Raw genomic sequence first — 13,741 nt, 5'->3', positions numbered from 1 at the left:
TTATGAACAGAGAGTTCATTGCAATTTTCTTATTCCAACATATGCCAGTAAATTTGTCTACACTGTCTAATCTATTAAAGTTTAAAAGCCTTATTCTGGTTAACGATTGCAGGTTCTTGAATTGAAAAGTCTGCCTGTGAATTTGAGGTGTGTGTGTGTGTGTGTGTGTGTGTGTGTGTGTGTGTGTGTGTATGTGTGAAACCTCTTGTTCCTTTAATTCACTTTAAAGACTACTGTGTATTAAAATGACAGAGAGCACCTTTAATCCATCCTTAGCAAATAGGATGCCAGTGGGGCAATAACATGTATTACTGCACATTGCAAACATAGCTGAGCTTGGGATGAACTGTGAAAGGAAAAAAATCACAAAGACCTTTAGCACATGTTTATGTAAAGAGCACATACAAAACTAGCGCTCAGAAACTGACTAAGGATTATGTGACTGTGACTGTGCATTATAAAACTGACTGAACATTCCATCCAATCATATTTCATTCCGTCACATTCCATCCAATCACATTCCATGCTGTATGTTCTGCGAGAGCTCAACGTCTGGTGGGGCTGGTAAAAGTTGCCCTTTTGCACTGATCTGAGAAGACCTGATATTCTTCAAAGTGACTTCATTAAATAAATGAAGCCAAGTGGAGCTCAGTCGAAAAAGGCAACTTTGACTGCAAATGTTTGGCCTGACTCTGCTGATCTGGGACCAGTTTGAGGGCAGTTTCTGTTGTGATTAACAACAGAATTCCAATTCCAATTCAAGTAAACAGAACTAGTCCTAGATTAGTGAGAAAAGCTGACTTTTCTACCCAGGGTGCACTTGTGTGAACTACAGGTGGAGGGGAGCAAGGGTGGAATCAGACTCGGGCCTCACACTCGCCCCGTGGGGGGCAATACTTGCGGTCGTAGACCAGGCGGGGGCCTCCCATGGGGGTGAGGCCACTCTGCGACGCCATCTTGTTGGTCCCCATCTGCAGAGACACCGTGGTGGTGTCTGCCGGCCGCAAACTCACGTTCTTCTCCGTCACCTGCCTTGCTGTGCCTAGGGCTGGCATGCCAGCCTGAGAGGCAGGAGAGAGAGGGAGAAGAGAGTGAGAAATGAGAGGGGGAAATAGGAGACAGAAGGGAGAGGGAGAACAGACAGAGAGAAACGGGTTCAAAAGTGAACATGGAAATCGCGTGGAAAAAGTGGGGGGGAGGCTACAGCTCTAAGCCCCTTTTTTCACACTACACAACTTGCTCCAAAGGTGCAGGACAGCCGTTCAGTAGAGTGCATCTAAAATAACCAGAACAGACGCTTCATTTACCTCTCTAGCTAAATATGCCTAGTAATGCTTGGAACCTTTGAACATTCCGGATCTCTAGGTTTCTTTGACTTCCAGCAGTGTCTAGGTGTCCTCCACGTCTGTTGCGGTTGGTGTGGTGATGGGATCTGGGGGGCGGGGGGGCCCTATGCTCTCACCATGCTGGCACACTTATTGGTGCCCATTTGGAGGTGGATTCTGCTGCGCTCCATGGGTTTCTCCATGCCCATCTTGGGGTCGTAGAGGTGTCGTTGTGTGCCATAGGAGGTCATGCCCTTCTGACTGGCATACTTGTTGGAGACCAACTGAATGCAATTAAGATTCAAGTTGAAATGTCTTCTGATGTGACATAAAGCATTTGTTATGTGAACTGCAGGTAACAAGACCGCTGAAGTACATTGTTGTGTAAATGCCAAGGACATTGGCCATTTTCTAGATAACCCACAATAAAATCTACTTGCTTAAGTTCTACTGTAAATCTTGAATATTCTAACGATAAAGAAATATGTCCCTGTTTATCCCTTAACTGATGTGAATGGGACTAGATCCATATATAGTCATGGTATGAAAGACATATTATATATAAACACAAAAGTGACCTTCGGTACTTTTTACTGTCTACATTCACCAATATCTAAATATGTGAATGCATCACACCTGGGTATACGGATGCCTTCCCAAGCACCTCAGAACCCAGCACACAGACTCACAACCCAGCTCACAGACACAGAATGCAGCTCACAGACACAGACCTCAGCTCACAGACACAGAACCCAGCTCACAAAGTCAGAACCCAGCATACAGACTCAGAACCCAGCTCACAGACACAGAACTCAGCTCACAGACACAGAACCCAGCTCACAAAGTCAGAACCCAGCATACAGACTCAGAACCCAGCTCACAGACACAGAACTCAGCTCACAGACACAGAACCCAGCTCACAGTCTCAGAACCCAGCTCACAGACTCACAACCCAGCTCACAGACACAGAATGCAACTCACAGACACAGAACTCAGCTCATAGACACAGAACCCAACTCACAGTCTCAGAACCCAGCTCACAGACTCAGAAGCACCTCAATAACAGGCTAACTCTCCCCACCTTTTCAGCTGTATTATTTCACAAAATCTTTTGGAGAAACAAGGCCGTGGCTGAACCCCACGTGACCCCTGACCTGCTGACAGATTATGCTCTTGCCCTGATTCAGTTTCTCGCTGGTGAATTTCCTCTGATGCTTGGCGGCATACTTCACCCCCACGTCATACTTTGTGTAGAATCCTTTGGTCTTCGCCTGGGAGGAAGACACATGCACAGATGTGTTCAGTAATATGTGGAAGAATGCTTTTAAGGAGGCCCTGTAGAAGGAGAGTATAGACAGAGACAGGATGGACAGAGACAGGATGTCATTCTCCCTATCCTCCATAACTCAACATTTCGGAAAGGAAATGTGCGTGAAACTGAGCAGAAGGCTTACTGGAGATGACTAGATAGCAGGAAAATGTACATGGCTACGTACAGGACTGTTCTAGCATTCTTTGTGTGCATATAAAGTAACACCAACACTGTTTTATATGTCCTTAATAGCTTTGCTAATATAATCTGATATTGAGAAAAATAAACAAGCTGCATTTTTTGTTCCCACTTCCTGATCCTGCACATGCTATCTTTAACTCCCAGAGTTTAAGAGGCCCTGAGGTTCACAGTGTGTGTGTCTGAGGTACCGAAATGCTGAATCTGTGTATAAGAGGTACTGAAGTACTGAATGTGTGTATAAGGAGTACTGATGGGCCGAAAGAACTGAATGTGTGTCAGAGGTAGTGTGCATGGAATATGGGTAGATGTCAGTATGAAGGCACTTCCTTGTTTCAACAGTCGCACGGATATGAAGGAGGAAAGCTCTATATAATATATACTATATAGATAATATATAATATATACTATATAATATATACTATATATACTATAATATATACTATATCTATATAATATATACTATATAGATAATTGGACAAAAAAACTGGTGGAATGGCTTGCATGGATGATATATCAAACATATGCCTTCTAGTCCAGGGGAAGACGTGAGGTTTGAACTTACCACTCCGGCCAGTGTGATGAGGGTACACTGCACCTGGGTGTGGTTTACGTCCTCAAACAGGTCATTGGCCTCAAAGATGTCATGGGGCTTCAGCCCATACTCACTAATGGCTCGAATAAAATTGGTGATGTTCTCCAACTGTAGTAGGGTGAGATCATGGAGGGGTAACGGCATGGAGCATAGAGGAGTAATAGGAGGAGCATAGAGGAGAAATAAAAGGAGCATAGAGGAGTAATAGGAGGAGCATGGAGGAGTAATAGGAGGAGCAAAGAGGAGTAATAGGAGGAGCATAGAGGAGAAATGGGAGGAGCATGGAGGAGTAATGGGAGGAGCAAAGAGGAGTAATAGGAGGAGCAAAGAGGAGAAATAAAAGGAGCAAAGAGGAGTAATAGGAGGAGCATAGAGGAGAAATGGGAGGAGCATAGAGGAGAAATGGGAGGAGCATAGAGGAGAAATAGGAGGAGCAAAGAGGAGAAATAAAAGGGGCATAGAGGAGAAATGGGAGGAGCATGGAGGAGTAATGGGAGGAGCAAAGAGAGAGTGGTGTGGTGATTGATAAAACCAGAAAGTATTGGATAGAGGGGGATAGAGAGAGTGAGGGATGGAGGGTTAGGGAAGGACATAGTTAGGGTCGCTTAGAAGGTGCAGAAAAGTGGGGCTGTTTGGATTCTCTGTGTAAATATGTACAGAGCTTTGACTTCTGTTGCATACATTCCGCTCACCCAGCCAAGCAATGCAGCAGTGATAACACAAAATAATCCATTTATCCCACAAACGTGATCTGCTTTATTATTACGGCCTTTCATCTTAATTGTGTGTTTGTATTAACTTGTATAACGAAGTCAGTCATTTTCTTTCCAGTGCCCAGAAAGTACCCGACCTTAGACACACACACATACACACACACAAAACATGTATAGCAGTAGAAAGCATCTGACGTGGAATGTAAACATGTTAAAGAGAAATAGAACTCCAGGACCCAACCAGGGAGAATATGAAACTGAATCCATTTCCATGTCTAAAGCTTCCCAGTGGGTACTGAACCTTTTCATTAAATTGCTTCTGACATCTGACGTCTGAGTCAGATAGTCTCTAACACAAATCATTCCATTTCAAGCAACATAGGTCACGTTCTTGCTGTGTGTTTGGGTGACAGGAGACGAATCAGACACAGCTGATCTACAACCCGCCCTCAGTCAAAACAGGTCCATCTGTGTAATGAAGATGACCATGAATCTGCCTTGCTGGCAGAGGTGTTTACCTTGTGCCAGTTGAGCGACGACCGGTTGGCCTTTGGCACTGATCCAGGCATCAACTTGTTGATCAGTCTGAGTCAGACAGAGTCAAAGAAGGAGAGTCATAGAAACTAGTAGCTACAAAAAAATTGCAGGAGTGCTGAGCATTAACTAGGGTTTCCTGTTTGACATGGTGTTGCCTGTCGCCATAAAAGAGCAACACCATTGCAGTCTAAGGTCAGTTTTACAGTTTTTCTTGTAATGGTTAAGATATAAAGTTGGATCATAGAAACTGGTAGTAGATCAGCACAAAGAAGCAAGTTCTACCTTCTATACTGAAATTGTCCACAATGTGCTCATCTGCTTTCATACAGCAAGTACATGCGAGCAAAGTACGGTTAACCTTCACTAAACTTTAATGTAGTGCACTTGAAAAATACGGATAACCTTCACTACACTTTAACGTAGTGCACTTGAAAAGTACGGATAACCTTCACTACACTTTAACGTAGTGCACTTGAAAAGTACGGATAACCTTCACTACACTTTAACGTAGTGCACTTGAAAAGTACGGATAACCTTCACTACACTTTAACGTAGTGCACTTGAAAAGTACGGATAACCTTCACTACACTTTAACGTAATGCACTTGAAAAGTACGGATAACCTTCACTACACTTTAACGTAGTGCACTTGAAAAGTACGGATAACCTTCACTACACTTTAACGTAGTGCACTTGAAAAGTACGGTTAACCTTCACTACACTTTAACGTAGTGCACTTGAAAAGTACGGTTAACCTTCACTACACTTTAACGTAGTGCACTTGAAAAGTACGGATAACCTTCACTACACTTTAACGTAGTGCACTTGAAAAGTACAGTTAACCTTCACTACACTTTAACGTAGTGCACTTGAAAAGTACGGTTAACCTTCACTACACTTTAATGTGAGATCTGGAGCTGTGGTATGTAACATTAGTAGCATTGACACGCTGAACTTTGAACTTGGCACACTCACTCGCAAAGGATAACCCCATCCTTTAGTCCTTCCATGAAGTTGTCAGAGATAACCCGACCTGTGACCTCCTGCATCCACTCGCGCAGGTCTTCCTCTGTCTGGGGGTCATACTTCTGCATCAGCTACAGTCGAAGGGTCATGGTTCACATAGTAGGGAGAGGCCTGTTACATTAATTTACTCCTTCACTGACATGAATGATGCATGTTGTAAACAAACTTCAGTGAAAAAAAACCTCAGTGGCTTTTCATTACATATCACTTTATTCAGTGCTAATGGAGAAAAAGCATTTCTTCTTCTAACTGGGAATAGATTGGGTTAATCCAGTAATTGGTAATAGATTTGGTTAATCCAGTAAATGGGAATAGATTGAGTTAATCCATTAACTAGGAATAGATTGAGTTAATCCTTTAACTAGGAATAGATTGGGTTAATTCATTAGCTGGGAATAGATTGAGTTAATCCTTTAACTAGGAATAGATTGGGTTAATTCATCAACTGGGAATAGATTGAGTTAATCCAGTAACCTGCCACTTGTGCCTCAACCTTTTATCTTATCATATTCAGTGTTGCATGTTAATAGGGCTCAAGGCTGACCAGAAGACTGTAGTCCCAGACTGTCTGAAGGTTCATGTAGTTTTACTAACAGCATTCTTAATGCTTTAGGTGATACAGAATGTGTGAACCATGCAGACCTATTTCAGTTTAATCCTGGGAGCTTTTATGAGAGAGCCAAAGAGAACCAATTTCTCTCTACACACACACACACACACATACACACACACACACACACACACACACGTGCATGCACAAAAACATACACACAGACTTGTTTAAGGAGTTGGCAGTGCCCAGTCCTGTGTGTTTACCTCTTCCTGCAAATTAATTTATCATTTAACTGATTCAAGTCGTTACAATAATTTAACAAGAACCAAAATTAGAGAGTTTTAACCTGTAGGATAATTAAACAGGAATTAAATAATTATTAAATAGGATTAAGAATGATAATGAGTGTGACAGAGACATGTTTGCTGTTCGATGCCCTAAAGCCAGAGAGAAGGGTGTACATGCGGTGTTCTGAGAGAAGAGTGTACAGGTGGTGTTCAGAGAGAAGGGTGTACAGGCGATGTTCAGAGAGAAGAGTAAAACAGGCGGTGTTCAGAGAGAAGGGTGTACAGGTGGTGTTCTGAGAGAAGAGTGAACAGGCGGTGTTCAGAGAGAAGGGTGTACAGGTGGTGTTCAGAGAGAAGGGTGTACAGGCGATGTTCAGAGAGAAGAGTAAAACAGGCGGTGTTCAGAGAGAAGGGTGTACAGGTGGTGTTCTGAGAGAAGAGTGAACAGGCGGTGTTCAGAGAGAAGGGTGTACAGGTGGTGTTCAGAGAGAAGGGTGTACAGGCGATGTTCAGAGAGAAGAGTAAAACAGGCGGTGTTCAGAGAGAAGGGTGTACAGGTGGTGTTCTGAGAGAAGAGTGAACAGGCGGTGTTCAGAGAGAAGGGTGTACAAGCGGTGTTCGGAGAGAAGGGTGTACAGGCGATGTTCAGAGAGAAGAATAAAACAGGCGGTGTTCAGAGAGAAGGGTGTACAGGCGGTGTTCTGAGAGAAGAGTGAACAGGCGGTGTTCAGAGAGAAGGGTGTACAGGTGGTGTTCTGAGAGAAGAGTGAACAGGCGGTGTTCAGAGAGAAGGGTGTACAGGCGGTGTTCAGAGAGAAGGGTGTACAGGCGGTGTTCAGAGAGAAGAGTGAACAGGCGGTGTTCAGAGAGAAGGGTGTACAGGCGGTGTTCTGAGAGAAGAGTGAACAGGCGGTGTTCAGAGAGAAGAGTGAACAGGCGGTGTTCAGAGAGAAGAGTAAAACAGGCGGTGTTCAGAGAGAAGGGTGTACAGGTGGTGTTCTGAGAGAAGAGTGAACAGGCGGTGTTCAGAGAGAAGGGTGTACAAGCGGTGTTCAGAGAGAAGGGTGTACAGGCGATGTTCAGAGAGAAGAGTAAAACAGGCGGTGTTCAGAGAGAAGAGTGAACAGGCGGTGTTCAGAGAGAAGGGTGTACAAGCGGTGTTCAGAGAGAAGGGTCTACAGGCGGTGTTCAGAGAGAAGAGTGAACAGGCGGTGTTCAGAGAGAAGGGTGTACAGGTGGTGTTCAGAGAGAAGGGTGTACAGGCGATGTTCAGAGAGAAGAGTAAAACAGGCGGTGTTCAGAGAGAAGGGTGTACAGGTGGTGTTCAGAGAGAAGGGTGTACAGGCGGTGTTCAGAGAGAAGGGTGTACAGGCGGTGTTCAGAGAGAAGAGTGAACAGGCGGTGTTCAGAGAGAAGGGTGTACAGGTGGTGTTCAGAGAGAAGGGTGTACAGGCGATGTTCAGAGAGAAGGGTGTACAGGCGGTGTTCTGAGAGAAGAGTGAACAAACAATGGAGGGGGCACTGCTGAGTTGATGGATTGGTAGAGCAACGGTCTTTAATGGGCTCTCACATCAGTAAAACATGCCGTAAACAAAGCACGTACGCTTCCCGATCTGCTCTGTCCATCATGCCCGCTGCAGGTTTGGGGGAAGGGCTTCGAAGCAATCACCCACTTGTCATGTTTTGAAAGGACCCGTGTCAGTTCCTGGATGGGTACCTACCAGTCTAAACATTCTGATTACATTTGAACGCCTTCTTGGCTCACAAACTAAAAGTTTTGCCTTGGCGTATGGTGCAGTCTCATTTTAGAAGCAAAGCTGCACTCTTTCTGCATGACTATTTGATTTGTAATCAGAAGGTTGCTGGTTCAAGCCCCACTGTTGGGGCCCCTGATTCTCAACTTGTACTCAGTCATAATTGTAAGTTGCTTTGGATAAAAGTGTCAGTTAATTATAATATGAACCAAAAACTACAGGCATGCTCTCTCTATTGTCCACACACTCTTCTCCTACCTTATTCCTGACCTCGGCAGACAGTCCAAAGGCGGGTCCTTTGCTGAATGGGGTTGCCATGTTGTCGCGATAAGTGCTGAGCCCTGCTGTAGAAGCTTGTCTCTGATCTCACACTGAGATGCAGTCCATGGTCACCTCCTGTCCACGCTCTCTTATAAAGCACACCCTCTCTGAGCGGAGTAACCAACTGCTTTTGATTGGCACGGGTCTTGGGATCGTATGACCAATCGGGAGATTGCTAATGCTGCGATAACTTGACTTCGGTTTGTTTTAATTTAGAGATTGTTCATAAACTGAAACTGAATTTACTACAGTATGTTATTAGGTTATTAATTTATTCACCTCTTCCATTACTTCCTCCTGAACATAAATATATTATATTTATTTCACTCATTAGTTATTAGATTGCAGTAATCTTGGCCACAGTTTATACTTCACACTCTATTTGAAAACAAGGCCAAATTAAAAGGCAATTTTAGTACCTTAAACTGAGGAAAAGACAGAAACTGAGAAAAAGTGACCACACCGGAATGCTAGAGCTTTATTGGGTAAGGATGATGGTGTGTATATGTGTGAGATGAGAGATAGAGAGAGAGAGAGAGAAAGAGTGAGAGATATGTTTGGATCTCTGTCAATGTAGAGAATGAAGTACTTCTAAAATGAGTGCGCAATGCTAGGAATGCAAGACACCTCCTGTATCTCCGTAGATTTCACAGGCACTTACACCACTTAACCGTAATCTACACAGTCAACCACCTAAACCTAACCAAACCTTTTCAAATAACAGGAAATGTTTTACCTTTATGTAGGCCCACTGACACAGGCATGTATGTGGACGCACAAACACCACCGGCCAAAAGACAGCAGGAGTCCTGATCGGAGCGTTTCGGCCTGTGGTGAGCATTCCCTGCGCTCCTCACCTCGCTTTTTTTGGTGTATATTCTCCAGGTCATTGCTCTGGAGACTGAAGCCCACACCTCTGTACTGCAGCTTCATGCCATCTGCAGTTTAATTCAGCCCAAGAAACACACCGTTAACCCCGCGTTTGTTAATGAGCCTGTTTACAAACAACGATTCCTCTGGCCTGGGTCCTGCAGACCGTTTTTGCCTGATACAGTAAGATGAATTTAGGTTGTCTTAGAATTCCAAGCACCTGTTTACCATTATTATACTTCATATTGGTATTTCATTGTCCCAGCTGATCTGAAGACTCGAGAGCTTGCGAAAAGGGTAAAAGTATAACTGAATATTGTTGAACAATTGATCGACGTCTTATAACGGCTGTGACTAAGCAGGCAGCCGAGAGGTCACTGGAGGTTTATCTAATGAGACCGTGTTGGTTGGCGGGCGTATACCATGGTTGTGTGGCGGGTTCTGTGCGTTCACATTGGCTCTGTGGTGTCGTGCAGCTTACTTTACTCCCTACTATAGTCTGCATCCTCAATCTCTCCCCTCCTGTCCAAAATAAAAAGAGAGGATTCTTCCCTATAATTAGTTGTGCTTGTGAGAGGATGTTATAAGGGCCCAGTCTTCAGTAAGAAAGGATAATGGAACATTCCAGCATTTCTTAACCTATTCTGTCCTCATTATCGGCAGTGTTAGGATGATTTCCACTGATGGTCATTCCTAGAAAAGGCAGGAAAACCCTTAAACTGGAAGCATGTTTATTATTTAAGTGCGGTTGTTGCATAAGGTCAACCAATATAAAACATATACAAAACTACATCTTTTATTCCATAAATATGTTAGGATGAGACAGACATGAGATAATGTCTTATCAAAGCTATTTTTATGAGGTTTTATCCAACTTTTCAAGCACTGAAGCAACACAGTAAAAAGTGTTTCCAGTTTATTTCACTTCCATTAAGATTTTGTGGTATTCATATGCAGCCAGGTGGACCCATGGGTGGACAGCAGGCTCAAGTCAAAGCCAAATTTATTTATATAGCTTTTTTTACACCTTATGTCACAAAACAGCTTTACAAATGTTTGGATCCAGATCCCGAATAAGCAAACCAGTGGTGACAGTGGCATGAAAACACACCTTCAAGAGGGAACCCATCCTCCTTGGAGAGCCCAGTTTATAACTAGTCCATGCCTTGATCCCATACAGTCTATCTGGCTAGGCTTTTCCGGTGGGTTTAGGGTGGGTGGGCCGTCTCTACATCTGTCAAAGTAGATGAAGTGGGTGGATGAATATGGCAGCTCATTTTGTTCATCGACTGGCGGCGCCGGGACATGTTCTGGCATGGTCTCAGATTCATCATCACCGATGAGCAGATCTGGTCCAGCGTTGGCATCACCTCCACAGTAGCATGCAGATAAAACAGAAAGATGTAGTTAGATCCAGGGACATTTTGCACACAGGCGCGAGATAGAAGTGCGTAGGAAAAAAGCAACATTTTATTAAGACAAAATAAAAACACAACAATGAGCATTAAAAAACAACAACAAATACAACTGTGTCATACAGGAAATGAATAGAAGAGAAGACCAAAACAGGCTACAGACCAAGGCACTGGAGACAGGCGCCTGTGGGGTTTAAATAGTGAGAAGGAGAGATTGAGCACGGGGTAACGGAACGAATTAATATTTAAACAATGGGGCTCGAGGGCGTGGTTGAGGGCGTGGTTGGAGGCGGTGATTGACAGGAGCTTGTGAGTGCGTGCGGCTGGGTGGTAGCCGGAGCATGACAGATCTGTAAAGATGAACGACAGAATAACAGTCCACAAACATTTGCCATTGATTAGCATGTGACTGTGGCAGGTTTATCTGCAGGGGCATATCTAGAAGGTGAGGGGCGGGGGGGCAGAGGAAGACCATAGTCCTGAGGGCTATCTGAGACACTGTGCTCCACCCACATCATCTTCATTAACCCCAGGGAATGCTGGGAATGCTCGGATGACAGTGTTAACACCTCGGATTACCAGGAAATGCTATGACTGCGGACCCCAGGCTGTGCACTTTCATATACAGGATGTTAGCCAAAAGCTTGAGTAAAGAAGTCAGTGTTTAAGATAGATTTAAAACCTGGGCATTTGTGTTTGAAGCAGAACACTATACTGTAAACTCTCTCCTCTGGAAAAGTAGTCGTGACATGCTGGGCAAGCCTGGCAAAGGCCATAACCGAGGGTTAGGGACCGTCAGTGTAAAGTTCATAACCGAGGGTTAGGGACCGTCAGTGTAAAGTTCATAACTGAGGGTTAGGGACTGCCGGTGCAATGCACTGGACTCAGGCACCTGTGGGATTAAATAGGGAGAAGGAAATGAGGCATAGGTGAAGGGAATCACTAATAATCTGGTGATAGTGACTAGGGAAGTGGACGTGTGTTGTGATAGGTGCATTTGGGTTGAGGGGGCGGGTGATTGGGACTAGGGAAGTGGACGTGTGTTGTGATAGGTGCATTTGGGTTGAGGGGGCGGGTGATTGGGACTAGGGAAGTGGACGTGTGTTGTGATAGGTGCATTTGGGTTGAGGGGGCGGGTGATAGTGACTAGGGAAGTGGACGTGTGTTGTGATAGGTGCATTTGGGTTGAGGGAGCGGGTGACTGGGACTGGGGAAGTGGAAGTGTGTTGTGATAGGTGCGTTTGGGTTGAGAGGGCGGGCTGACTATGCGTCACGCTGTGACAGTTTACAAATTACAAAGATTTATGGTTTAACTTATATCTTTGACAATCATTTATGAAACCATTTTACCAAAATGTTTCACATAAACATGTTTGTATGAACATTTTATAATCATGTGTGTCATATAACTGTTTCATTTATATGCAGTTTTTTGTCTGATCCTAGGACTGAGCTCTTCTGGACTGAGACTGAGGTTGTCATTCCTGGATTCAATTGGAGCCACTTCTCCATCTTAGGGGTGAGAACCCCATGTGCCCCTATCGCCACCCTGGTGTTAAACTTTCATATTCTCTCCATTTCCCTGCATTTCCTCTCAATCTGTGGTATTTCTCCAAAGTTTTGGGTTCCTTCCTTTGGATGCTTTACTGAGGACTGCCACGGCTGTATACTGCATCCTACCTACTGTACAATGCCTGGCTGACTTGCCATTACTTTCTTATCTGTCTTGTTCTGAAGTTCCAACAGGTTCTTATCTTAGTTCCTCCTGTTTGGACTTGGGGGCTGTCCAGCTCAAACGCCTTGCATATTTCCCTGCATATGATCCCTGGCACTTGGTAGTATCTGTCTTTATAACTGCTGGATGCATTTACCAGTTCATACACCAGAAGACTTTCAAAAATATCAGGATTGCGCCGCACACTGGTGTGAGACTTAAATGAAGGGCTGGAATGGACGTGAATATTCCAACATGGAGTATGTTTACAGGTTTATTCTTTAAGATCAAACATTGGTATTACTGTTTCCACTTTCATAATGATATTCCACATTTGGTGAACCTACAGACCTACGCTTTTAAAGAAAAACAAAAGTTACAGCAGAATTAAAAGTAATTGTGAAAGGCAAAAGCGACATAACGCCATACGGCCACTAGGTGGAGAACGTCACCAAGCGTCCTGCTGTTATTGTCCTGTTGCAAATTCACGTCTGCCCCTTACCTGAAAATACATTTGTATTAAAGACCCGAAAAAACGTTATTCAGTGCTGCTTCTGTTTGTTTTTAAACACTTTCTAATGCGACTCCGATTCGTATTCCTAGTTCGTTTTTGTTTTTTTGTTTTTTTGTTCTGAGTCTGAATCTGTTTGTCTTTCTGTACGCAACAGATGAAGACGGTTTGTCTTGAATAATCATCAACGGGACGGATCAGTAAACAGTTTTCTTACACCGTCCGCCAGCTCTCGTATTCCCCGATAATCGGCATGGTTGTGTATAATCCAAATCTACAACTAGTATAAACCTACCGCTGTTCGTCGTTACTTCCCTTGATTCCGTACTAAAGTTTTTTTTTACACGGCTTTATGACCAACTCCACTAACCCAAATCCTAATCTTAAAAAAAAAAAAAACTTAACAGAGCAGTTATTTTTAAAAAGGCTTTTTCTACCATCCCTGTCCAGATGGAGCCAGCGGCCGTCTGGAGCGCACATCGGGCGCGCTCGTGTTCCCGAAGTGTGCGCGCTCCCGCGCCTCCGGGCCCGTTGATTGGTCGAGCCTGAAAAGTGGGCAGGGCAGGAAACGGTACGCCAGGAGCACGCCTTGCTCCCCGGGAGAGAGAGAA

At 44.2% G+C, this 13,741-nt stretch overlaps 1 protein-coding gene across 1 annotated transcript; it reads right to left on the bottom strand.

Moving 5' to 3' along the window:
- Positions 1-857: 857 nt before the first annotated feature.
- cnn1a (calponin 1, basic, smooth muscle, a) lies at positions 858-8,617 on the bottom strand. The gene is made up of 7 exons (XM_035535112.1): positions 8,558-8,617; positions 5,655-5,776; positions 4,662-4,728; positions 3,401-3,538; positions 2,480-2,596; positions 1,463-1,609; positions 858-1,061 (listed from the first exon to the last, which is right to left on the bottom strand). The coding sequence occupies exons 1-7, from the start codon at positions 8,615-8,617 to the stop codon at positions 858-860; spliced, it is 855 nt and encodes a 284-aa protein (XP_035391005.1).
- Positions 8,618-13,741: the final 5,124 nt, after the last annotated feature.

The sequence above is a fragment of the Electrophorus electricus genome, chromosome 16, assembly GCF_013358815.1.
Source record: "Electrophorus electricus isolate fEleEle1 chromosome 16, fEleEle1.pri, whole genome shotgun sequence".
NCBI lineage: Eukaryota > Metazoa > Chordata > Actinopteri > Gymnotiformes > Gymnotidae > Electrophorus > Electrophorus electricus.
The sequence above is the reverse complement of the archived record's forward strand: the minus strand, read 5'-3'. Positions and strand labels throughout refer to the sequence as shown.